General features: G+C 33.0%; 4 protein-coding genes and 1 long non-coding RNA gene across 17 annotated transcripts; 2 read left to right on the top strand and 3 right to left on the bottom strand.

Annotated features, from left to right (window-relative positions):
- Positions 1-652: 652 nt before the first annotated feature.
- On the bottom strand, positions 653-5,559 carry LOC100807030 (protein LAZ1). Of its 5 annotated transcripts, none has more exons than XM_041014710.1 (7): positions 5,371-5,559; positions 5,003-5,215; positions 4,598-4,897; positions 4,436-4,524; positions 3,090-3,351; positions 2,074-2,322; positions 653-1,134 (listed from the first exon to the last, which is right to left on the bottom strand). In XM_041014710.1, the coding sequence occupies exons 2-7, from the start codon at positions 5,180-5,182 to the stop codon at positions 778-780; spliced, it is 1,437 nt and encodes a 478-aa protein (XP_040870644.1). In that variant the 5' UTR covers positions 5,183-5,215; positions 5,371-5,559; the 3' UTR covers positions 653-777. The 5 variants fall into 5 exon arrangements, with proteins under 5 accessions (XP_040870644.1, XP_040870643.1, XP_014629861.1 ...); XM_041014709.1 differs by having other exon boundaries at positions 5,003-5,220; positions 5,371-5,557; XM_014774375.3 differs by having other exon boundaries at positions 4,979-5,215; positions 5,371-5,557.
- Positions 5,560-5,575: 16 nt separating this feature from the next.
- LOC100792880 (sorcin) lies at positions 5,576-10,404 on the top strand. 2 transcript variants are annotated; one of them, XM_006577821.3, is made up of 10 exons: positions 5,576-5,806; positions 5,885-5,943; positions 6,009-6,049; positions 6,127-6,158; positions 6,351-6,379; positions 6,606-6,642; positions 8,650-8,706; positions 9,033-9,109; positions 9,238-9,311; positions 10,183-10,404. In XM_006577821.3, exons 1-10 carry the CDS (start codon positions 5,723-5,725, stop codon positions 10,200-10,202), a joined length of 510 nt encoding a protein of 169 aa, XP_006577884.1. In that variant the 5' UTR covers positions 5,576-5,722; the 3' UTR covers positions 10,203-10,404. The 2 variants fall into 2 exon arrangements, with proteins under 2 accessions (XP_006577884.1, XP_003524025.1); XM_003523977.4 differs by having other exon boundaries at positions 10,170-10,404.
- A 71-nt stretch (positions 10,405-10,475) lies between these two features.
- On the bottom strand, positions 10,476-11,237 carry LOC106798356 (uncharacterized). Its single transcript, XR_005891059.1, has 2 exons — positions 10,834-11,237; positions 10,476-10,661 (listed from the first exon to the last, which is right to left on the bottom strand). It is a non-coding gene; the product is annotated as an uncharacterized lncRNA (long non-coding RNA).
- Positions 11,238-13,442: 2,205 nt separating this feature from the next.
- Positions 13,443-16,154, bottom strand: LOC100819848 (G2/mitotic-specific cyclin-2). 2 transcript variants are annotated; one of them, XM_003523962.5, is made up of 11 exons: positions 15,956-16,154; positions 15,797-15,869; positions 15,620-15,725; positions 15,484-15,523; positions 15,237-15,392; positions 15,040-15,165; positions 14,742-14,831; positions 14,407-14,628; positions 14,222-14,320; positions 13,961-14,139; positions 13,443-13,833 (listed from the first exon to the last, which is right to left on the bottom strand). In XM_003523962.5, the coding sequence occupies exons 2-11, from the start codon at positions 15,858-15,860 to the stop codon at positions 13,695-13,697; spliced, it is 1,221 nt and encodes a 406-aa protein (XP_003524010.1). In that variant the 5' UTR covers positions 15,861-15,869; positions 15,956-16,154; the 3' UTR covers positions 13,443-13,694. The 2 variants fall into 2 exon arrangements, with proteins under 2 accessions (XP_003524010.1, XP_040870646.1); XM_041014712.1 differs by having other exon boundaries at positions 15,620-15,722; positions 15,956-16,149.
- Positions 16,155-18,975: 2,821 nt separating this feature from the next.
- LOC100802245 (uncharacterized) lies at positions 18,976-24,388 on the top strand. 7 transcript variants are annotated; one of them, XM_026128141.2, is made up of 5 exons: positions 19,024-19,200; positions 22,456-22,568; positions 22,942-23,279; positions 23,367-23,450; positions 23,925-24,388. In XM_026128141.2, exons 2-5 carry the CDS (start codon positions 22,459-22,461, stop codon positions 24,035-24,037), a joined length of 645 nt encoding a protein of 214 aa, XP_025983926.1. In that variant the 5' UTR covers positions 19,024-19,200; positions 22,456-22,458; the 3' UTR covers positions 24,038-24,388. The 7 variants fall into 7 exon arrangements, with proteins under 7 accessions (XP_003523998.1, XP_025983926.1, XP_025983925.1 ...); XM_026128140.2 differs by having other exon boundaries at positions 19,024-19,216; XM_003523950.5 differs by having other exon boundaries at positions 18,976-19,216; positions 22,545-23,279.
- The last annotated feature ends 1,353 nt before the right edge of the window (positions 24,389-25,741 follow it).

The following is a 25,741-nucleotide window of genomic DNA, read 5'->3' as shown; positions in this document are numbered from 1 at the left end:
CAACATATTAATTATTACAACCAAAAAATAAAACCTACATCTTCATTCTATTTGAACAGAATTGACTGGTACATAAAATATCTATCAATAAAATTAATAATAACGTCATTTCATCATTAGCTCCTCCATATTCACCATAAGATAGGATATGATTTTTGTATAGAAACGTAATAGGATATGATAAGATATGATTTTTGTATATGAACGTAATAGGATAAGATAGGATAGGATATGATTTTTATTTGCTCTAAAATACAGGAACGTAATAAAAGAAAAAGGAAACCTAATAAGAATAGAAATAGGAATTGTTAATAGAAATATGAAAACTAATAAAAATAATGAGAAATATAAAGGAACACATGACTCACACCTTGTAATTAAAATTTTACTTAATTATAAGAATGAAATCTGCTAGTTTTTTACAAAACTAATATTATATATATATATATGCCGACCTATCAAGCTTATAAGGCTTTTTAATAAGCCTAAGCCTGACCTATTTAATTTAATAGGCTTTTAAAAAAGCCTGAGCCTAACCTTTTAATTAAATAGGCCAGGCCAGACCAAGCTTTATGTAGGCCAGGTCGTAGGCCCCTGTAGGCTGGCCTAGCCTATTCTCACCCCTACTCTTACAGAAGACCCATCATAGCAATGGCACAAGAATATCATGACTTCTTCGTCCGGGGAGAAATGATATACATCAAAAAATTTCAACCAGTGTTCTCATGCACCAAACATGTTCCTCCCACTCATTAGTTGTTCCCTAAATCATTGGTGTTACTCTTTAGTAACCCACCTACGGCCTCTAATCTGGTAGCCCCCAAAACTTTGCTCACTACTGCTCTCTCCTCCACCCTCTGCACTTGTGTATCCAGATTTCCGGCGGTGCTTCTTCCCCCTTGACATCCCACTATCGCTGACACTCCCATTCAAGAGGGGGTCATCGATTCCCCGAATCACTCTCCTTGCAGGTGATGATGTGGCAATGCAACTATCATCCTTGGTTCTTCTTCCATCTTTGTCATGTTTCTTAATATTTTCAGAGATTCTATGTAGTTTTTCGTTGAATCTAGTGATCCCCTTTTCCACAGGCTCCACTGCTTGATGGACTGTGAACTTCACATCTTTTACAATCTGAATGTTAAAAAGAAAGGGTGAAGCAGATAAAATATGAGTAATAAGCCAATATTTGTATAAAAAAACTTCGTACCCCATTGCCCAGTGGCTCTTCGCTATGCGAAGGTATGGGGGAGGGATATTGTACGCAGCCTTACCCTTGCATATGCAAAGAAGCTGTTTCCGGATTCGAACCCATGACCAATAAGCCAATATTTGTATACTACTAATAAAGATAACTATGGAAGTTTTCAATCTATTGTAGTCCTGAAGGTTCCTAATAAGTCATATTTGTTGGCATGTTTAGAAAATAAATTAAATAGGAAGGAATGGGATTAAAAAATATTTCCGACAGATGCAGCCCACTTTATGATTCCATTTTCCTTAATCTTATATCCAAGATCTTATTACTTATCTAGTGTTCCTCTATTTTTTTTAATAAAATATCAATGCATGCATATTTGGTGTGTCTCAATCAAGTTTTCAATTAAAAGGACAACTGAAAATTGTGGACTCCATTTCAGAAACTGAAAATTGGCAGACACATTAGGAAGTGAGCGTACAAACAGGTTCAAATAAATATATAATGCTACCAGATCATCTTAGCCCATTTTTTATTTTCTTTTCCCTTGGCAAAATATGCACAGTACTTGGACATTTGAAAAACATTTAAAGTATGTTCTTCTACATAGTGCTAGGACCTCTGCAGCTAAAAACCTAATCCCCTAGGAATAATTTTAAAGAAGACAGTTTGTTTCATTTTTTAGTAACTACCAATTAGTCCCTTTATGACAAGTTCATAAATACTTCAAGGGATTTAATTTTTCAGAGAATGAGGGAATAATATAATTTCATTGCCTTCGCTGGGGAAGGGGATTTTACCCAGTGTTTACTAGTGCCACATGCCCAGATAAAAAGAAACAAGGTTGTAATAATAGGACACTTCAGGAAACTTACATATCCACCACCACCAATAACAACATCACAAACACTCTCTCTAATTGTCATTCCACTCTTGGTATCAACATCCGGAGTAGGAAGACGCAGTTTTGTGGGTCTCTCACTGTCCCTAATCTCATCAGGGTCCAGAGGACAGTCAGCTGAGTAATCTCCAAGAACTGAAACGCTTCCAGAAAAGCGGTCTCCCATTCGCTCATAAGGCTTTGCTGGAAACACATACAGGTGAACTATGGAAGCAATGCCCATCTGTGCTTGATGAATACAAATTGCTGTTAAACTTTATTCTTCCCCTTATCTGAAGCAGTCATAAAAATGTAAAACATGAAAATAAGAAGTGCTGAACGTGTACTTAAGAGTCCAAAAAGGTCAAGTACAAGTTCAAGAAACAGTGTGTAGAAGCCCAAGAGCCTGAGTATCGGCAAATAAATGCAAAATGTAACAAAACACTAAAATTATAAATATGAACTACCATACCATATAGCATATTATCATCTCATGACATCAGGTAGCCTAATTATTATTAAGATTAAATAAATGATCAATCTTCTGATGAACCACATTACATCAGTGTTTACAAGTTGGGATTACAAAAAAAGGCCGAGTTCCATGAAAAACAATCATATTATATTAAAGCTTGGTGACCATAAAATAATGCAACACAAAGATAATTGTGGCATGAATCTATAGGCTTTAGACAGATAACCTAGCAGCAAATTAGTATAAATCATCTTGAGAAAATTCTCATGATCAAATTACACAATTCACTTCCCACAAAGACTATGATCAAAAGAGAGAATTCATTTCACAGGTCATGTTCGCCAGGCATTCTGGACCATGGAGGACCAAGAACTGAGTCAGTCATGGTTAATGTTAGCAAAAAATGTTTCCTTACAACAGTCAGCTGTAAGATATAATAGATAGACAAGACATTCAATGAAAATGCTGTTACAGTTCCGGATGCAATTGCGGAAAAAAAAAAAGAAGCAAGGTAAACTTAAGTGAAGGACATCTACCTCAATGCAAATGATGAAATCTTGGACACTTGACTTGAACTGCAAGCCTTGAGCAATGGGACTCTTGAACAAACCAAAGGTGGATAGGAGAGCAATTGCCACACCTTGCCACCAAGTGAGGAACACAATTGATTTAAATGTCAAAAATTTGGCCAATGGCTTTATATGAGCCAGTTCGTCCTTTGTAACTGTATAAAATTGAACAAGGCAGTACAAAGCCCATGACTGACTGAAATTTAGAACCACTGCCATATAAGGATACCTACAAATGTACCAGATAGCTCATGCAGTCAGATATAACTTGAGAACTTTTACCTATCACTAGAACAGCATAATAACACAAACCTTAAAATGAAGATACCACATATGAAATTTTAACAACTAAATCCAGAAATAAACATATAATCAATTCAACACCTCTTCATACAAGTAATTGACAACAGCTTCAGTAACAATCAATTGCTACCATAATCATTAGAATCTAGTAACAAAATGTATAGTCTAAAGAAAAATGCTAAATTCTCTAAACAAATTATCACAACAAGAAGAAAAACCCCATCCCACAAGATGATGTCAGCTTACATGGATCACATGACACCATTTGGCTTTGGTTAAAGACCAAATCTTCAGAGATATTATCACAGTAATATCTAAAGAGTTTCAATACATCATCGCAATAATCCTCCTAATTAACATAAGGAGCAAAGAAAGACAAAAAATGCATGCCCATTTAATACTTCAGAGTCTCAAAACTTCCCTTTTAGTATTCTCTTTCCTCTTTAAATAAATGACGATTTAGGAGGAATATCAAGCTAATATTTAAAGAGGATTTAGCATTTCTCGAGTTTAAAATATTCTAGAACAGAAAAAACAATTTTGAATGGCTGTTACTCACTGCAATTTCTCAGGTACACCAGCTCCATGTTAGAGCCATTTAGGTGTCAAAAGGACAAATTTATACAGCTTATCTAAAAGGAAATATAATCTAATAATCTATTTCAAAGACCAATATTAAGCCTTCCCATGATTGGACACTTTTTTCCATTTCCCCCTCTATTTTTCTTGCCTGATACTCTTGTTTCCCTCCATGTTTAAGATTTTCATGTTTCTTTCAACAATTCTATTTCCCATCTCATTTATCTGTTCATGTGAAATTGGAGTAGTTTAGTAACTGCCATAGCTCCTTAGAAAATGAAGAAAGTGGGTTCTGAACAATGAAGGAGAAAAGTGATACAAATGCATATGCAGACCATAGTATACTTGTATAGATAAAGAAGCAAGAGGGAAAAGAAAAGGAACATGTTTATGTAGCATGATGGAACAAGAGCAATTGGAGAATTTCTTACCCACATCCTACTTTAAATTCTCCTTCACAGTAGACTCCAAAGGCTTCAAGGATTACAGCGAGAATAGCAGTGAAAGCCTTCGTTAGCATCTGAAAGGGATGGAAAGAATTATTATGAAGGAACTAGATAGAAAGGATGAAAGAGTGGAGAAGCATAGCATACATATTGAACAATGCCAAATTTGATAACTTGGTAGAAGGCGCGACCAAGTTTCCAGGGTTTGAGGAAGTAGTTGAGAGGAAAGGGATGGTTGACAGTGGCCTTGTCAGAAGAAGAAGAATGTTGTAGAAGAGGAGTTTTAACAGAGAGACGAGACTGTCTTTCCATAAATTGAACGGTCCTTTCGTCACCACCGAGGCAGGCAACAAGGTATCTTCCAAAGCAATACATGGCAAAGGATTCGTAGCAGTCCCTTAGAATCTCGCAATCAACACTGATTGAGGGATTGACCAATGATACAAACTGGTTGGGGTTGGGGGAAAGAGGAAAGTGAGTTAGAATTGAAATAATATCATATGAATGTAATGTAGAACACGAACTTACAGATTCAAAAGAATAGCAGGGAACCATTAGGATAACCCCGATGAGGAACTTTTGCTCCTCGGGGTTCTTGTAAGCGGAAAGATGCTCGAAGAGAAGATACATGGAGAGGGCTAGAGTTAGGAGGAGAAATGCAGCTGCGATTAGAGTTGCCCATGCAGGAGGCGAGGAAAACAATTGGATGAGAATGTTGCTGCGGTAGTTCATTGACCACTCACTCAATCACACAGTGTACCTGACCTGTTCTGTTATTTGGATCAATAATAATATTAGGGTAAATTAAATCGATGATCCATCATATAGCACAGTCACAGACAGAAGGGAATTGGTTGATTGATTGAGATATAGTAGCAATAATCTAATAGAATCGAATAGGTTTGGAAATGAATCTTAACCTTATCTGTCAGTCTGGATCGTCTGGTGAAGAAGAAGAAACAAGAAGCAATTCGAGAAAGGAAACCCTTCTTTTCCTTTTCGCATCGCAATTCGCAATCTCCCACTTACCTCTCTCTCCTCATAAATCACAAATACGTTACGTTACAATTACAACACGTTTCTTCTCCACCGCCTCGGTCTGGGTTCATCCCTCGCGTCGACCCTCATATTTATATATTAGTTTTTTATTTTTTAATGATTAAAAAAAATCATTATTATTTTGTTGTTTAACATAAAAACGACGGCGTTTTAATTTGGTTGGATATGTTGTTATATTGGGGTTGGGCAAGGTGAGGGGCGAAACGAAAGAGAATGGAGAACAGGGTAATATTACAGGAATGGTTTGACCGCGTTGACTCGGAGAAAAGTGGAAGCATAACAGCGGTACAGCTGAAGGTGAGGTGGGTGGTTTGGTTTGAATTGTTAGTTGTGATTATTTGTGGCGATCTTATTGTTTACTCTTACTCTTATCAGACTGCTCTTGCTGTGGGCAACCTGGAATTTCCGCTCTCAGTTGTTCAGCAAATGATCAGGTGAGCTGACCCTCGGATCCATCTTCTTCTTCTCTATTTTAACTTCAATTTTTGTTTTCCCTTAGGATGTACGATTTCGACAGGAATGGTACTATGAGCTTTCAAGGTATCTCTAACTAACCTATTATCCAATTCAACCATTTTTTCTTATCACTCTCTCTGTTTCTAACCCTCAACTCTCAGAATTTGTTGCACTCAACAACTTCCTTCTTAAGGTATGTCTGTAATTTATTATTTATTGCCTTCCAAATCAAATTTCAACACCACTTCAATTATTCTGTTCATTTTTTTTCCTCATCATTCATCTCCACCCTTATCTGCATCTGTGTCACATTTCAATCAATAAGGTCAAGTTACCCTTTGATATCTACCACATGTATTCTTATACTACCTAAATGGCTTTGCAGGTTCAACATGCATTTTCTGATCTAGAGAGGTGATTATTTTTTTTCACCTCCATTAAGGTTGTGCATTTCGTGTCATGACTATTATATAAATAGTTTCCTTTATATTTACATCTTCCAAGATTAACTAAATGATGGACGACCTTTTGGAAAGAAACTAATAATATGAAGGCTCATAAACCATGGGAGTATGGGTGATGTGCTTCCTTTCCATGAGGGATGGATGAGGCATAACACTTGTTAGGTTCATTGATGCAGGGGTCGTGGTTTTCTTGTACCTGATGATGTATTTGAGGTATACTTTAAAAATTATTCCAGCTATTTTCTAAATTATACTGTGTACTTGCTGTGACTATTTTAGTCCACCCAGTTGAACTTATAGTTCTTAAAACTACTCTCTAAGCTGTACTAATAAAATATTTAGGTCCTTTGTTGGTATATTGGTGGATGTTCTCCTCTTACACTGGTGCCCTTGCAAGATCTGTTTTTTCCTTTTCCAGGATATGAGAATATTACTGATGAGAGTTGTCATGACCCACTCTTGGATCATGACCAGCTCATAGACTATAATTTTCTTAGTCTGGTTAACTTAAGAGTACCTCACTCCCAATCACAATTAAAAGATCGACCAAAAGGGGTTATAAAAAATCAGCAGAGTTTTCCCTAAAAACAGGACAACCCCATATTGAATAACCTATGAAAACATATCATATATCTATACAAATCTATATATATACATATATCCATCCATCAATTAGGTATCAAGACCACAGACCACAACATAGGTCCTTGACATACTATCCAAAATATCAACTAATAGTGATGTTAGTCATACATACTAATCATCAAAATGTCTCAAAACATCATAATTATGCCATAAGCATATCTATAAGATAGGATTATCTACATCTCAAAATAAAGGAATTTTCTCTATATCTATTATTACCCTTATCCCTATAGCTGCATTATACTGGAGTCACAAAAAAATACTCTCCATCAAACGCAATGGAAGCCTACCAAAAAGATAAACAAATTCCTGGATAAGTCAACAAATCCCAGGAAGTCAGCTACTCAACTACCTGTGTATCTGGGAGAAAAAAAATGAAATAAGGGGATAAGTCACGAAGAATTATTGAAAGCATAAAATACAAAGCTGACAAGAAGGAGAGCACAAACATAGCACAAGTCTTTACATCCAAAAAGAATTTAAATGACATTAGATAAAAGCGAAATAAATACAACTCACTTTTAGAAACTATTGTATACTTCCTTGAAAACTTTTAGAACTACATATAAACTAGTATTCAAGAATAATAACTTAGTAAAAACTTTTATTCTACTATGTGTACATAGACCACATTATCTCTTCGTTGTGGCAAATGGTGATTATAGAACTATGGCATTTAACTCGTAGACTGCATTATCTCTTCGTTGCAGCGAACAGATCTTTAGGAATTATGGATTTTCAACACACACACACACAAGCGAAAATACCTTATCGAATATCTCAATGAATAAATTTCAATCAAGCGAAAATAAACATTTTTCTTCATTCTCAAGTACTCCTAGAATTTCAAAGATCACAAAAGAATATATTTTTGGAGTTTACTTGCTTCTCCTAAAAGAATTTTTAAAATGTTGCTAAGTAGATTAGCTACTCACACCAAAAAGAACACAATCAATGCCTTCCAATGCTGTTGGGAGGATCAACCACCGTATTTTCCACAGGATCTAAGCATTTAAAATAAAAAGAACAAGAGATTGGGCAAAATTCCCAAATTTAGCATACCTAGGATTTTGAGGAAACCACAATAATTCCTAATACTTAGTTTTCTAATCCTTCTCACACAACCCATAACTAAACTATGCTATAAAATACTCATCTAACTCAATGGGTTATAAATTTATCTTAAAGAGATCAAATAGAAATTTTAAGAAAATGAGTGGTGTTCCCTTTTTATTCCAACCACCTTCTCATGCTTGAGAGTGCCACAAGGAAGCAATAGACTTGATGAATTTTGGAAAATGGAGGAAAATGAGTGAAAGGTTGAGAGATGAAAAAATGGAGAAGAAGAGGGAGGGTTTGAGAGATGGGGGTGGGTTATTGAAAGAAGGGAATTAGGGGAGGGGGAGGGGGGTCTAGGGTGGTTTAAAAAACTGAAGGGGGGAGGGGGGGTTGTTTTATTATTTTATATAAAAAAATAAACGAAACGGTGCGTTTCAAGAGTATACATACCTCTGCTCATACCACATAAGATTCTCTCATTTAACTCATCTTGATGAATTCCTAATATGTTTCCAGGCTTTGGGAAAAATTGGTTTCATGCTGGATTCTCCTGCTTTTTACTCTGTCTGCGAGGTAAAACATTTCATACTTTAGATATGAACTTAATTTATGCTGGAGAAGTTGTGTGAATCACAATCAATGGTCATAGCCAAAATTATAGCAAGATTGTTATTTACACTACCATCTATATCCTGATTTTTTTTTTGTTCCTTTCTTGGAATGATAGCTTGAATATGTATTAGTAGTGAGATGGAGAATCCTATAATGCAGTGTGTTTGACATAATTTATTTGTCATTGTTTTATTGATTTGCCACCTAGAGTAAACTTTAATTGGCATTCATGTATGCATTATTGCAATGTAGAAGACTGAGCTAAATTATTTCTTTTTGATTCTTAGAGCTTTGATCAAAGTAAAAATGGGAGGTTTCGGCTGGATGACTTAATATCAATCTGTATATTCTTACAATCAGCACGGTATGTTCACAGTTTGTACAAAATCCTGGAAAGCTACATGTTTGTAACAGGGCACCGTTTTTTCCAACCCCATATTGAATTTTTATTTTATATTCACTACAATAAGGATCTTTTATCATTTCTTGCAGGAACCTATTTAATTCATTTGATACAGCTAAACAAGGCAGAGTTACTCTCGATCTGAATCAATTTGTCTATTGTAGTAAGTACACACTGAGCTACCTTATATAATAAATTATCCTTCGTTAAATGCCTATCAGAGTTAGCTACCAACTAATTTTGGTTAGTTTGAAAATATTTATCTTAATGGGGTTGCATTTTACTGTGTTGGCGAAAATAGTCAATTCTCTTTATTTTTTAAAAATCTTTACACAATTCATAAGAGTGTGCTTCATGGCAATTATGAAGTAATTGCAACGCTCATAATATTTAAATAATTATTATGTTGTATATAAATTACTCTGTTGTGCATAATTCAACTGGACTTGGTTAGTTTCTAGTAGCTGGGTTCTAATCACGGCAGATGCATTTTTTATTTCCTTATTTATGTTAAAACAGTGACCTGCCATTTGAAATGTAATTAATAAGGAAGACCCGTTCTTGGAATATAAAAGTGTTTGTTCCGCTACAATTCTGCTTAAATCTGGCATGGACTAGCTCCAATACCGACCTCAACTGGAAAAAAAAAATGGCAAAAACAACTCCACTGGGGCGAATAGTTTTGAAAGAACCCCAAAGTGATGATTTACTTGCTAGCTAACATCAAGTTGGTCATTTACCCAATTATCCACTTCCATTTTATTACCCGAACATCATGCAGGCTGGTTTAGGATTTTCGGGGGTGGAAGTAGAAAGTAATGCATTTATTTTTGTTCTAGAGATGTACTCCATCTGTCCGTGCTATTGGGCTGCTCCTGCTGTATTTGCTCAACCAATTTTTTCTCTGCAGCCATTGGATATAAGCAATTTAGATTTGCATTTGATTTGGCACATAGATACTATATTAACTCAATATATTAATTTCTGTTTCCTTCTCTTTTCTCTTTTACAACTTGTCCAGCTGCCAATTGCAGAATATGATTCAACTATATGACGGTTTGAGAAGATGATTCACAAATACTGCACTTTGTAATACCATAAAGTCATCTTAGAGTAAGTTAAATTGTGATGGTGTTGTATAAGATGAAAACATCTCGGGTTTGGATACTATTTGTCATCTGTCTGCAAAATACTGTGGTTTTTTTTTTCTTTCCAGATGATGTAATTTTGTTTATAAAACGTAAGTTGTTATAAAACATCTTGAGTTATGATAACTTGTGAAGTTGATTCCTAGAGTTTTAGAGCCAGTTATTTGTTGGAGATAAAATTTGATGTATATCCTGATTCTCATTTCTCCGCAAATTTGATACAAAATGTTTTTAGGCAGTTTCCAATAGGAGATCTTGGAGAAGGATCTTAAGTTGAAGATCTGTTCTTTCAAAATCCAGTTGCTGGAGATCCCCTTAAGATTTCCATGCTGGAGGTTTGATTCGAGTAGAAGAACACTGAAGATCTGCACTTATTAAAAAAAAAATCATTTTTTAGTGTCTCTTTCATAAGTCCTAATTGATTTTTGCAGGAAAGAAAAAGAAGAAGAAGAACAGATAACACTAACAACACACCACAATCTAGTACAATAACATAACAATATAATTTTAAACAAATAATAAAAATAAAATAATTACAAAAGAGGGATGGAGACCAGATCGGCGGTGGGCAGTAACGGTCATGGTGGCCAAATTGGAGGCTCACATGACCATAGGGCCCGGATCCAGGGCGAAGAAGGTTGGGAGGGGGGAAGAAAGAAAATAGGGAGCGGGAGGAGAGGGGGCAAAGGAGGTGGGGTCGGGGCTGAAGAGAGAAAAGAAGAAAGAAGAGAGGGGACATAAGAGGTAGGGTTTGGGGGGAAGAAAGGAGAAAGGAGAATCTGGATGGGGAAAGAAAGAGGGAAAAAAAAGAAAAAAGAAAATGTAGTGGGATTGTATCGTGCACAGATTGAATCCCAGTATGCAACTAGAACCCACTGTCTCATACACTCTCTCTCTTATAAATTTTTTGAAATTAAAAAATATATAATTAATTATTTTAAAATAATTTATAGATAAATATTAAAAGATGGATCTCTTATGGGATCTAAAAAAATGGTTTAAGATCTTAAAATGAGATCTATTATTGAAGTAAAAAATTTAGAAGATCCTAAGAATAATGTGGCATTGTGAGATTCACCGAAAAGGTGATTAGGAATCCAAAATGGGATCACCTATTGGAGATGCCCTTATGCCTCAAGTTGGATATAATCATGTAATGATATTCAGCTAGTTTTGGGAGCAATAAGGGCAAATAAACAAGAACCCAGGATCGGTTTAGTACTTTAGGACTTCTACATTGTTTCAAAAGAGGAATCGGATTCTTAGGTAATGTTTGATTTCTTTATTGTTATTCATCCCAACACCATGTTGTGGTTGGCTACTTTCATTAGTAGACTCTTTCTGTTTTGGTATTGAATTGTACTATCAACAGTTAAAATTTAATTGTTTTAAAAATAATTTTATTTGATTTTAAAACAAATAGAACCTTAACTAATTAATGGAAAGAAAGTTGTTTGAGGTTTGTAAGTGAAGATTGGATGGAATATATCTGAACACCTATTGTTCATAAGCAAAAAAGTAGATTGACTCAAATTAGGCATGAATTTAGTCTAATGTTTTCCCAAAATCATAGATTTGAGGATTCCAATTTTTTCCTAGTTTTGTTAAGAGAGGCAACAAAACTCACTTTAGTGATCTTATGTATTGAAAATTAGTCTTGAATTGTCTCAACTAAGCAATATTCTTGGTGCACAAACAAAAAAAAATATTTCATATTCTATTCAATTTTCCCCTTATCATAATCATAAATGGACTTCTTTAAGGGATTAATTTGACGATCTATGATCATATTTAGGGATCATAGGTGTAATTTGAAGACTTATGACGATCATCTTTATTGAAAATTTCACATTGGTGAGTGATATGATCAAGTTTGTGTATATAAAAGAATAACTTTTACCTTATAAGTCAATTTCATAGGATTAAGTCATAACATATAATTTTACTTATTTTATCTATTTTTTAGAGAATCCTACTTGTTTTATCTTATGACAAACCCGTAACAACAAAAGAAATATTTTTCATATTTTTATTTATTATCCTACTTGTTTTATTTTTTGATTTACAAAGTTTTATCCTATGACAGACCCGTAACAAACAATAAACAACCACACAGAATAAAAAAATTACCTTTCTATTTACCTTATAAAAATGATTGATTTTTTTTATTATCAATTCTATTTATTCTTCCTAATAATAAAAAATATTCTATTAACTAATAATAAAAAAGAAAACAAACATTCATTAGAACATTATAAAATAACAAATAATAGAACAAAACATATCCATTTTATCCTAATACCCTTTAGTGACCGATGACCAATTGACCATAATTTGAGTATTTTGCTCATCAATGCACAAATTTTCATCCTTTGGTGTGCATGCACACACATAAACCTTTCCAATTCATTCTTACTCTTAACCTACCTATTTTATCTTATCTATCCTTATAATTTTATGGTAACCATTTGGGAGTGAAAACCACATATTGAAGAATAAAATACAATTATCATCATTCAAGAGTTGTGACGAATAAAATACAATTATCATCACTCAAGAGTTGTGTCTAACAATATACCTTTCAATTAATATTTTTGTGCTAATTTACTTGTGCATGCACTCATTTTTCCTCTATCAATGTCATCCTAACCACATACATATACCCCCCTTAAGGGACTATTCCCTCCCACCCTATTTATTATTCTCTTTTCAGAAAATTATTTATCTTTTTTATAAGATTTATTTTTTTAATTTTTAGATGCATTAATTATTTTATTTTTTACTGAATAACCTTAATTAAATGGAAAGAGACAATTAATTTCAAAAATTAAGAATACTTTTGAAAGAACAATACACATTATTGACAATTTTAATACAATTAATTAAATTAATTACTTTTATTAGGGTACGAATTTTCTTATGGTGTGAATTAGTTAAAAAAGGGACAAAAAGAGAGTAATTTGAAAATATTGAGGAATCATAAATGCATAATTTCCATCCCTTGGTTTGGGTGCGCACCACAAACCTTTCCTATCCGTTCCTATTCTTAACCTACTCTTTTTATCTTGTCTATCCTTATATTACCGTAATCATTATTTTGTCATTAGGGAATGTAGACGTATTGAAGAATAACATGTACAATTTCGTTAATTCAAGAACCATATGACTAACTGTATCTTTCAGTGATTAGTAAAAGCAATTTATGTGCTAATTCACTTTGTCCATACAATCCTGAAAGCCAAGATTGAGTGTAAAGAAAAAGACACACGTTACTGAAAGAGTAAAGGCCAACTTCTGTTGATAGGTCTCTGAAGCTCTCAAAACAAACTTCTAGCACAAGCAAACTCTCAAAACAACCAAAGCAATGCATTAGAAACTAGAAGTTTACTTGCATTCCCTTAATTATCCAGTAGAAACAGGGCTGGTTCTATTTTCGCGGCACAGCCATACTTCCATGTATTGTACTTTCTATATACACCGGTGAGTTTCCCTGATCCAGCTTTCTGATGGAAAGTAACCATCAGCCTTGAGCATTCGCTGACAGCACGCAGAAAGAATATTTAGGTCACTCGAGAAAATTCAACAAGACATTTCAAAAACAACTCAAAGAAACTGATTACTATATATGTCATCAATTCAACAAGACATTGCAAAAACAACTCACAGAAGCTTCTCTTCTGAGTAATCAGTGTACCACTCGGTGGTCTTAGTCCATTGCTTAAACTGGTACAGACTACATTGAGCTGTGTAAATGGCAGCAGCAGCCAGCAAAGATGGTGAAAACTTCAGCATTTTGCATTCTACCAAGCAAAGCTCGACCAAGAAGAAGGACAAGAGCTCCAGCTGGCACAGTTTCACGAATCCTGTACTTGTTAGTTACTTTAGTGTTATAATAATCTTTGCAAATCAGAGGTACATTACTGACCTTTTTATCAGAATGAGCTGCCTTGAGAAATCTTCTCATGAACATGTATGGAGTAGGCATAGACAGCTTGAATTGCAAGATGTTCATCATTAATTTCTCCTATTGGCACATGTTTGATTAGATGCACTTCTCGAAATTGAAGGGAAGGAAAAAAAAAAGAACGATAATGCACAAAACCGACTTACCATATCTAAAACCTCATTTCTTGTATATGCCTTGTCTGTTATCAGAATAAAATCCTCAACGGTAGGAACTGTGACCTCCTCATACTTACAAGCTATTAGCATAGCTGTGACACCAACTAACTGAAGTTTATTTCTGATCACTGCCTGACGCTCCAAGAACCTGTCTATGAGATTGACAGTAAGGAACAACGTCTCCTCCAAAAGCTCAAATTTGTAGTGAACCTGTTAGATGATGCGACTAAGTTTGAGAGGCTCAATTTCAACACTTAAAAAAAGGAATTTCATTACAATCAGACTTGCCACATTCACTTGGACATGAGACATAGATTATGTACCTCAATAAGCCAGTCAATAAGAATTGCCCTCATCCTCTCATTAATGTCAAGTTGACTAGTCATGTAATTTGGAGAGACACAGCTCGAATTCTGCAAAAGAACTGATGGGTCAACATCATGCAACACCAGATTTTTCAATCAGTTAATTAACAGATCAAAACGAGGCCCAAAAGGTGTGATTAATCCCTTTTTATTTTACATTTTCCCATCTGATGTAGGAGCAATCTAAGACAGCTGAGAAAATCAAAAATAGGCTGTTGATGATGCAGCAGCGTCTGAGCAGAAATTGAATTGTTACCTCAATGTCCTTGTAGAAACTGTATATATCATCTATGTACTCAACCACTGCAAGTGGATCTTTCCTATCACAGGCATCGATGTCCAAAACAGGTTCCTCCTCCACATCTTCCATTTCAACTTCCTCCTGCACGGCACACCACATTATGATGTTGTGCCAAAAAACGAAAATCATGATGAGTTGTTGAAAACACTTACTATCTTGTCAATTTCATCAAGCATGGCTTCAGTGTGCTTGACAAATACTGGAACGGCATCGTCACTGCCATCCCCATCGTCATCATCAATATCTACGATATCACAATCTAACTTGCAACTCGGGTTCGGGGCCAACAGGTTCTGTTTCTTAGTTTCCTAACATAACAGCACAATCAGTGTTTATTTCAATACAAAGAGAGAGTAAACAAAAAAATCAAAATCCACATGTGGTATAAGGAGAGAGTACTTGAGGGAAGTGGTGCTGAATTGTGTGAGCCGTACACTTGCTGAATCATCAAAGAAATAATAAAAAAAAAGGATGAATATAAATATTATGAATTGTAAAATATAAGAAAGGAGATTGGTTTGAAAATTGTTGGTACCGGGAAAGATCTAGTTTGTTGACTTGAGAATGAGGCATATTAACATTCTGACTGATGTTGCCGAGAGGCAGCCGGTGATGGAGGAGAGGCTTCATTCTTGGACCTTCTTCAATGAACGGGGAAATCAAACCTCCGATTAAATATTAAAATGAAAAGAACAACAAATAACAAACCAACCTTGAAGATTTGAAGAGGGTATGAGCGGAATCCGAGGCACACAGTTTTCCTTTGAGCCCTCCATCTGTATGTGCTGTCCAACCATGAACAAATCAGAAAACTGGGGAAAAGAAAAAACCAAGATCGATAACAAAAATCAAGATAGAAGAGGACCCTTACGCGAATCCGAATAGGAGGAAGAAGAAGAAAGAAAAAAAAAAAAGAAGAATTGAAATGAATCTGAATATGGGGAGGCGACAGCACAGCCAACACTGAAAATAAAAAGGAATGACGAAAAGCGAATTTGAGACGGTGATGTCGTGGTGCGACTTGTGATTCAGACTAGCCGTTGCCCAACGCAACAACGGCTACTTATTGAAATTTCAAACTTACCAAACATTGTTAAGTTTGCCCAATCTTTCTTCTTTCTTCTTAAAAACTACTTTAAAGTTCAAGCTTTAAAAATAAAATAAAATGCAAGTTATTTGGTAGCAACTTCTATATTATTATTTAATAATGTATTTATAAAAGAAAAAAATATGAATAGAATTCATTAATGTCAATATTTATTAAAAATAATTCAATAAATAATCAAAAAGGTATTTAATAAATGTATTATTAAAACTAAGAAGTCAAAAACTTAACTACAGATAAGAAAATAAAAATCTAACATATAAACTAAATTTAAAGAATCAAAATCCTAAACATACTAAAATATTAAAATTTTATTTTACTACATTATTTACTCATTTTAAAACATTCTTATATTTTGTCATTAATACATTTAACAATTTTGATTTTAAAAATGTCAAAAAGTATTTTCATTTAAAAAAATTTAAAAATCTTAAATTTAAAGAATAATATATATATATATATATATATATATATATATATATATGAAAATACCTTTTTTAACTATAATGTTTACTCGTTTCATTAACTTCATTTTATTTCATGTAATGAAAAATAAAAAATATTTTTTCATTTTGTAAAATAAATGTTTTTTTTTAAAAAATGGATGCCACACAATATATATGTGGATTGTTTAATAGGAAGTCGATGAAACACTCAAATTACAAAATTAAGAAAATAGTATTTTAAGTCGAGTTGAGATTCGAAAAAAATATTTGGTGAATAAACTTTATTGAAGTTATAAAAAGGATCTAATCGTACTAACTTAATTAAAAGCTGTTTTTTTTTCAAATTTTGTTTTGCAAAACTAATTTTTTTTATTTTTGAAGCTTAAAAAACTCTTAAAACAAAACAAAAAAACTTACTTTTATAAAATGAAAGATAAAAGACAAAAAGCTTAAGAAAGGGCTCCCTCTAGTAACTTACTAGTCTTTGTGTGCAACGCACCATGTTTTTTTTTGTTGGACATCAAATATAATAATTAGTTAAATTATAATTTATATTTAATTCATGTCTTTTATTGGTATTTTTACAATGACCTTTGTAATTAAATATTGTTTATGAAAGTTAAAGAAATAAATTTTTATATTTTAACATTTGTATAAAAATTTAATTATTTAAATTGACTACTTTTAATTGAGTAACATATTTATTATTTTTAATTAAAAATGATAATTCCTTAATTGATTAGTTTTTATGATATATATATATATATATATATATATATATATATATATATATATATATTATATTTTTTATTTTCTTTTGATTTTTTTTAATCCTTCAATTCATTAGAAAAAAAATGAAAAAAAGAACTTGACTGATCCAAAGTTTAGTTATGAGATCAGTAAAATTTATTCAATAATTATTTTTATTAGGAAGGGAACTTAAATAGTATTTAAATAATTTTATCTTAATTTTAACACATTAATTATTTATCTTCAGTTACTTATTTTTTTTTCTTTAAACATATTAAATCTAAATAATTTCACCACAAATAATTAGAAAAGAATATGATATTAAATATTTGGTTATCAGTAAAACTCACTTTTTGAATAATGTTTATTACTTGTATCAACTTTATTTCTAATACAAATCCTCTCGATGGCTAATCAATTGTTCTGTCATATGCAACCTAACATTAACATTAAACTTAAGTTACCCGCTGGAGGTAGCTTCCATGATAAGTTACTCTGAGCTTCTTCTATCATGCGATTGCTAGAGAAAATGAGTTGCTGCTCTAGTAATAATGGATGAAATTCCAGAGACTCCAAAGAATCATCGCAAATATTGCCTGGGAGTCAGCATTTGAGGAGGTTAAGATCGAGAAACAAGCCTCCTCAAAACATGTTGCCAACATTTTTCACCTACCTCACATCCGAAGAAGATATGCCAAGTTTGCTCCAGACCTCTATCACAATGAAGACAAACAGCTGGACTGTACTGGAGCTTTTCAAAACACCCAAAAGAAATTATAAGCTATCAAGTTATATATATATATATATATATTTGAAGATAGATTGTAATTTTGATTCCCCTTAAATTCTTAGATTCTTGTTTTTTTCTCTTTCAATTATAGTCTTTACATTTTAAAAATTCATAATTTTGATATATTTTTTATTTTACATACATTTATTTTAAAATTCATCCAATTAAATCTTAAATTTAACATATTTATTCAAGTTCTCTCATTTAATTAATTAAAATATAAAAAACATACAAAATTGATAACTGAACTAAAATTTGAATTTTAATAAAAAAAAAGGCCAAAATTAAAATAAAAAACTAAAGGAGGATCACAATTATAATTTTTATTTGTTAAGAATAAAATTTCAATTTAACCACGTATAAAAAGAAAAAAGAATTATGAGTATAAACAAATGTGTGTGTTTTTTTTTATTGACAACAATATATCCTATAATTAAAAGTCTTGAGACTAATATTTATCTAAAGTAGAGTGTCATTTAAGAAGAAAAAAAAATCATCTCCCCACGTGTGTGGCTTTATTTAGATAATATTCTTTTCATTTATTACATTACATTATTCCATGTATATATGGTCTGACCATACAATAGTATTCTTAATAAGTTTTGTTTTTCTTTCTCATGCAATCGATTAATTGAAGGTCCTCTGCCCAAAAAAAAAATGGAAAAAGAAATAGTATTCAAATTAAGAAGAATAGTAAATGATTAATGTGTTTTTTTGGTGAATGAATTACATGATCAATGTTAATAGTTAATGAAACTGCAACAAAAACTATAGTAATTTTAAAATTTGACTTTTATTTTATAAGAATCTTCTTAAAGTTTTCCACCCAAAACTTGTTGATTTGGGACTAGGAGATAGGTAAATAATGTTGATTGGATATTTAAGTAGAAGTACTGATGGGACGGGAGGAGCAGTGACGGAGGTCAACTCGCTCTAAACTTTTCCTTCCGTTCACTCGCCTCGCTCATCCTCGCCGTCACAGTCACCTCCACCGATCATGTTCTAGACTTCTCTCTCTCTCTCAGGTCCTCTCTCTCTCAGGTCCTCTCTCTCTCTCTCTTTAACATTTTTTACTTCAAAAACTCCTATTGCTTTTGGCTAAATGTGTTTTTTGGTGATACATTGGGATGAGATTCCTCTTTAACATTGACAGAAACTATTACTATTTTTATGGAGATAGATGGAAGTAACAAAGAATCACTATAATACTCAGGATAGAAATAATAAATTACATTACATGTCAATGAATGCTTGCTTTATCTGGGAATCGAGCGCGTTTAATCGGAGAAATTCCTCAAACTGTAAGCATTTTGATTTCGTGATTAAGCTTCGGTTCCTCAGTATTGATTGGATGGATCTGCTCTTGGGATGTAGGCCTAGGGTTTCCACAGCCAAACCAGGCAACATACAAGTTAAAATATAAATAAATTAGATAAAATCTCAATACTCCTGTCGCAGCCAAAAAAACCACTTCATAGTTCATATGGCGCAGGAACCCTAAATAAAAACAACTATAGCTGGCATAAATAGTAATCATATATGCAATAAGCCCAAACAGAAACCCAACATTTAACTATAATTGACCCCATTAGTAATCATCTTTTGAGACTTGTATAGTTTACAGAATACAGAGCTTATCTCCCTATTCCCCATGCCTGGTTACTTTGTCTGAGCAGTATGATTGGTCTACTTCTGGATTGCTATTTTGGATTCTGTTAATCTAAAACTAGCATGCATCTACTCCTTAGAAGTGTGGGGAATTTTCATGATTACTTTTATTTTTAATAAAGCAAATGCATATTTACTCAGAGAAATTTTAGCTACACACTCCTTTGAACATTATCTACTATTGGCCAAAATTTATTAGAATTCACTAAATTGTGTGGGTCACATCTTTCATTTAAAGAGTCTTATGATTTTGTAGTTTTCAATAAATTTTAATCAATTATAGAGAGTGTTAGAAGACGTGTATTTTTGAGTGCCTTGCTAGCACTCCAATAATTCTGACTTTTTTTAGTGATATTAACTCTTACATTAATAAACTGTTTGGCTCAAAGGAGGGGAAGGGAAGGGAGGGGAGGGATTTCGGTTAGACAATATATTTGGTTGAGAGGAGAGGAGGCGAGGGGAGGGGTTCTAAAAATAAATTTACTTTTGTATCCTTATAATTTTAAATTTTAAAACATACATATTTTAGTCATTTCAGTTTAAATGTTTTAAATTCCCTTCCCCTCCTCAGTCCCCTCCAAATCCCCCCAATATTGGAGGGGAGAAAAAATTAGATGAGGGATTTTGCTCCCCTCCCATCCTAAAAATTGAACCAAACAACAAAAGCTCAAAAAAATCCCTCCCCTTCCCTCCGATTCCCTCCAATCAATCACTATATAAAACAGTTTGATAATAAGATACACAAAAGGAAGAAACATGATGACCAACTATGCCGAAATTTGTTAGCTTGAAAGAAGAAGAAAATCTGTACAGTAACTTGTGAGTGTAAACAATATCAATTTCAGACCAACACAAATAAGAAAATAAATTAGTTCTTTATCTTCCAATTACAGTAGGTCCATCCTCCTATTTATTTTATCACAACAATTCTTAGCTTTTGTTTGCTAGAGCTAATTGATAAGCGCTCAAGCACTTGGAGAACCCTCCCTTAAAAGTTAGTTGACAAGAGGGAACAACCAAGCCACTTAAGTACTCCACCAAGCATCCTATCATACTACTTGATGTGGGGCTTAGGCACCCCATAATACACAAGTCCCTATCATGGTACCACCCTTGAGAGTTGATGTCCTAGTGGCTGCACTCTACAAATGCTTCACTCCTCCTTTCTAGTCAGTTCCTTCATAGGTAGCACTTTCTAAGACGTCGGCAATCAGCTCTGATAGGAATTGATATGCACCCAAGCACTTGGGGAACCCTCTCTTAAAAGCTAGCTGTAAAAGGGGAGATCAAATTCACTTAGGTACTTAATTGAGCATCCTATACTATTCGATGCAAGACTTAGGCACCCTATAATACCCACATCCCTATCACTAACGTACATCATATATGCTCAATTTTTTCTTTTAAGATAAAGGGTACATGTATCCCTCAATTAAGTGAGTAAATGAAACACACATGGAACATCAGTTTTAATAATCACAGAAGAAAAACAAAACTTCCATTTGCTCTTGGCTTCAAACTAGAGAGATATAGTTGAAGGACAAGGCTCCTCTAAAGTAGCAAGTTAAGATTGTATTAACCCTTCTTTTACATTAAATTAAAGTGCATCCTACTTTTAACACATTAAAAGTCAAGGGTGGATACACCCTCACTTGATCAATTCAGAGACAATTCACTTTAGAGGAACTTTTTTCCGCAGTAGATTTAGGCCTTGTTTGCCTATCTGAAATAATTGTCCCCTGGAAAAAACCAGAAGGAAACTTGGATATTAAAGGGGATTGTATGAAAGAGAAATTTATTATCATTAGAAATGACTTGTATGCAGACTTGAAGATAGCTTTGTATAAAAACAGAAGCTGCCAACCTATATCGGGAGAATAACACTTTTGAAAATGGAAAACTGGGGGGATGTGCAACCAAATGTTCCAATTTCCAAGGGAGATTGGGAAGATATGTCTAGCTGGAAAGAAAACAGAAGTACAGAAATACAGTGTATGTAGTGACAGCATCCTCCCAAAAATATTTAAGAACTTTCATATGAATTATGAAATGATACGAGTTTGGGCCCATGAAGTGCCCATGCTCTATTTCACCCACTCCATTAGGTTGAAGTGTGACAACAGGTTTGTATTACACTTGTACATGTCCTATATTAGAATAAATAGGAGTATAAGGTTAATTTTATATAACAATGATCCAAAGACCTACTAGTGGGGTATTTTTCCTTTTCTCTTTTACATCCAATCTCCAAATTTCAAACTGTTATAAGAGCTGTACCATTCATCTTGAGCAATGTCCATAGGGGCATCCGCTGTAGAGTTTTCAAAAGATTGATCTGATCTCTGTTGTGTCCCCTCTTTCTTCATAATTTAACACCAGATAAATTTTTTCCTTTCTGATTTCAGTAGTCTCAAGTTTCATCCTCTTGTCTCTCTCTTCATCATCAAACGATTTCCCTGTCAACACCGGTTCTGGTGTTCATCAAATTTAGACATTTAGTGACTTAAAAAACCTTAAGCCTTTCTTTACTCATACATATGATATTCAGACTTGATGCCTGAACATCAATATCTAGAGTACAAGTTAGGTGACTCCTTGTTTGACGATTGCAGAGCATGTGGTTTATCTTGAAAATTGACAAATGGGGACTTGTTTCCAGAAACATCATGTTTCCTTTGCAACCTAATATCATGTTTTTCAGGACAGCTGGAGATGATTCAACAAGGTATAGATTCTAAATTTTGTGAGTATAGTCTGGGCAATTGTAAAATGGACTTGCCTAATCGTGATAAACAACTGACTGTTGCTGTGAAGACAGCATTGAGAGATCTGCAAAATGATAATAAAATCATGGTGCCAACCTCTGTTGGAAGCTCTTCATTTTTAAAGGATAAGGATCCTGGTACTGATTCTAATAGAGTTTCTGGCACCAAGAGACCCTTGTCTGACTACCCATTGAATCACCAGCTCCAACAATCTCCAAGCAATAATGCTGCAAATGGACATCTTGTGTATGTCCGTAGAAAATCAGAAGCAGAATTGAGCAAGGGCATTGCTTATGAAAATCCAAGTATTAATGCTTATTGTTCACATTCTAGGCAACTTTGTTGTGAAGAGGAGACTGCTCAACCAAAATCTCAGATAAAGGAGCCACCTCAGTTAAAGGAACCTAAGGCTTCTTGCTTCCCAGCATTTGCACCTTTTCCTATGGCTTCTTCAATGAACTCATCTGGAAAGCCTTCAGTTCCTATTTCTCTTGGGAAATCTGCCAAGAAATTAGCACCAGTTGAGTCCAATTATGTGACAGCTTCTTCTGGCCCAACTACTATTGGTAATCCAAAGGGATTAAAAAATTTGCACTGGGACGAGCGATACCAACAATTGCAGATGTTTTTGAGGAAATTGGACCAATCAGATCGAGAGGAATATATCCAAAGTATGTCCAGGAACCATAAAATAATCCTTCAAATGCTTTCTTATGAAATTCTTGATATTTTATATAGCTGATATCATCCTTTGGCAGTGCTTCACTCCCTGTCCTCAGTTGAACTTAGCAAACATGCTGTTGAGTTAGAGAAGAGATCAATTCAGCTTTCATTAGAGGAAGGTAATGAAATTGTTGTTGTGCATGTTTCCTTTCTTATCATCATGAGTTAGAGTTGATACATTCCATTACTTGTTTACGCTTATCAGTTTGTTATCTCTATTAACTTAATGCTTTATAGTTTATTCTTCTCCTCCCTATCTTGCTTCCAGCTATATTTTATACCGTCAGAACTTTAACATTTTTTTTCTTTTCTCATATTCATGTTTTTTTTATAAAAAAAAAAAAAAGAAAGAGCTTCAACACTACAATTGGCATATCATCCTTATCGTCACGAGTCTGTATGGGGGAATATGGAAATGATATATTTACATTTTGTTAGAATTGTAGCTGTCAGCATCCCCAACCTGCGTACATGCATCTATATCTATGAAAATATTTTCAGCAACAATTTGTGTTTTAGTTTTAGCAAACACGTATATTTTGAGAAAACAAGAAGCTGATAATTTTTTTGTCACATATTTACCATGACGACAGCTAAAGAATTGCAGCGTGTTGCTGTTTTAAATGTCTTGGGTAAATCAGTGAAAAACTTCAAAGCACCCGCAGATTATGACGAATGTTCAGACAAGTTGAAGACATTATCATGATCTTCCCCATTTGGGCTGCTGTAAATTTCCTCAGACAGAGAAAACATTTTGATTATTGTGCTTAGTTTACTAAGAAAGTATCTAGCACCTCCTTGTTCACGAAAATCAAAAAACGGCGATTACAGTTTGGACACCTTGTGCTCATCCTTGCATTGCAGTTGCAGATAATCAGAAGTTAACATTCTCTGTTTTCTTAAAATGATGTTAGGCTTAGCGCTTGAATGCCAGCGATATCCACGTTCAGATCTTGCGTAAGTAAACAATTATTGCAAGGGGAATTAAAAAGTTATAGGTTAGGTTGGCTCATTTCAATCGTATTTTTATTTTTATATATTTTCTTTTGGCACGAAATACTTGCTTTTTTGTTAACTTGATGCTAATATTTTGTAAGGTTAGAAGTAGAACAGAAAGTATCTAACGGGTTGTTGTTTTGGGCATTTTTGTCTAGCAAAATACTAATTTTAAGTCAAATCTGTATATTTAAATACATCTTTACTAACACATCTTTGTAAAATTATAAAACAAAAAATAAATATATTAAATTTCATAATAATATTAAAGAAGTGTAAATTGTAAACCTAATATCCATACTAGACATGAGATATATTGTATTAGTTTGTATGATCTCAAAATATTATACTTTTTAAAATAAAAGCAAATACTGACTATAAGATTTTATATTTATGAACGTTTAATTCATTTAAAATTTGACATTTGTGATCAACAAGATGGTATCATGTGAAACCTAAAGGGTTAACGCAGTCGTATAAAATCTTGTTGCGTTCACGTGAGTTAGAATAATCTATTTAATAAAAAAAATATGTGTTTGATTCTCGTGCAAACTTTTTTTGAATGAGTGGTAGTCAAATATTTTTAATGGCAAAATCTATGTTTAATTCTCATATACAAAATTTTCTTGGATTAATGGTAACCAAGCATTGCGAGTAGATTCATTATTAATTAAGTAGATTGGAAATACATGTGATAACTTATAACCAAAAAAAATAATATCATATAATTCAATGGTTGTAATTAGTGATATTCATAAAGAAGTTTTTTTAAACAACTTTTTTCTTCTGTCTAACTTATGTTTTAAACTATATATTTTGAAAATTATATAAACTAATTGCTAATTTTTTTAACGAGAAACTAACTAATTGATAAATATTATTTTATTGTCAATGTATTGTTTAATTGAAATAAAAATAAAAAATATAAATTGGAATACAAATATTTATAATTATGAGAGGACATGCATAACATGTCGTAATAAATAAGTAGCTTAAATTTAAGATAAAAATAGTGTTTTTTTATAATAAAAAAATGAATGAAATTAGAAGTATACAAGACTAAGTAACTGAGATATGGAAGTAAAAAAAAGAAACTGAGATATGAGTAAGAACATAGCATAAAAATAAAAGTAATTAAAGTTAAGATTTAAGAAAAACAAGAAATATTAATCTCTAAAGAAAATTTTAAAATAGTTAATAATTTGAAAATTTTAAAAATTATAAATAATAAATAAATTGAAAAATTATGTATTATATGAGAGAGATTATAATAAAAAAATGTTGTTATATTTATCATTTTGAGAATTCAAATTCATAATATAAGGGTTTATTATAATTTATAGGATTATAATTTTAGTCACTATAAATATTATAAATTATGATTTCAGTTCCTATGTAATTTTAGAGAATTATT

The sequence above is a fragment of the Glycine max genome, chromosome 4, assembly GCF_000004515.6.
Source record: "Glycine max cultivar Williams 82 chromosome 4, Glycine_max_v4.0, whole genome shotgun sequence".
NCBI lineage: Eukaryota > Viridiplantae > Streptophyta > Magnoliopsida > Fabales > Fabaceae > Glycine > Glycine max.
The sequence above is the reverse complement of the archived record's forward strand: the minus strand, read 5'-3'. Positions and strand labels throughout refer to the sequence as shown.

Bases quoted from the DNA above. Each gene is read 5' to 3' on its own strand.
- LOC100819848 (XM_003523962.5), bottom strand. From the start codon at position 15,860: ATGGAGGGCTCAAAGGAAAACTGTGTGCCTCGGATTCCGCTCATACCC. The intron at 15,166-15,236 runs GTAAGTGTTTTC...TGTGCCGTGCAG, and splicing joins TTGATGAAATTGACAAGATA to GAGGAAGTTGAAATGGAAGA. The intron at 14,140-14,221 runs GTCAGTAATGTA...AAACTGTGCCAG, and splicing joins CAGCTCATTCTGATAAAAAG to CTGGAGCTCTTGTCCTTCTT.
- LOC100792880 (XM_006577821.3), top strand. From the start codon at position 5,723: ATGGAGAACAGGGTAATATTACAGGAATGGTTTGACCGCGTTGACTCG. The intron at 6,380-6,605 runs GTGATTATTTTT...TCATTGATGCAG, and splicing joins GCATTTTCTGATCTAGAGAG to GGGTCGTGGTTTTCTTGTAC. The intron at 8,707-9,032 runs GTAAAACATTTC...TTTGATTCTTAG, and splicing joins CTTTTTACTCTGTCTGCGAG to AGCTTTGATCAAAGTAAAAA.
- LOC100807030 (XM_041014707.1), bottom strand. From the start codon at position 5,182: ATGAACTACCGCAGCAACATTCTCATCCAATTGTTTTCCTCGCCTCCT. The intron at 4,525-4,597 runs GTATGCTATGCT...CATCCCTTTCAG, and splicing joins AATTTGGCATTGTTCAATAT to ATGCTAACGAAGGCTTTCAC. The intron at 3,352-4,435 runs GTAAGAAATTCT...GTACATTTGTAG, and splicing joins GAATTTAAAGTAGGATGTGG to GTATCCTTATATGGCAGTGG.
- LOC100802245 (XM_003523950.5), top strand. From the start codon at position 22,556: ATGATTCAACAAGGTATAGATTCTAAATTTTGTGAGTATAGTCTGGGC. The intron at 23,280-23,366 runs GTATGTCCAGGA...ATCCTTTGGCAG, and splicing joins TCGAGAGGAATATATCCAAA to TGCTTCACTCCCTGTCCTCA. The intron at 23,451-23,924 runs GTAATGAAATTG...CCATGACGACAG, and splicing joins TCAGCTTTCATTAGAGGAAG to CTAAAGAATTGCAGCGTGTT.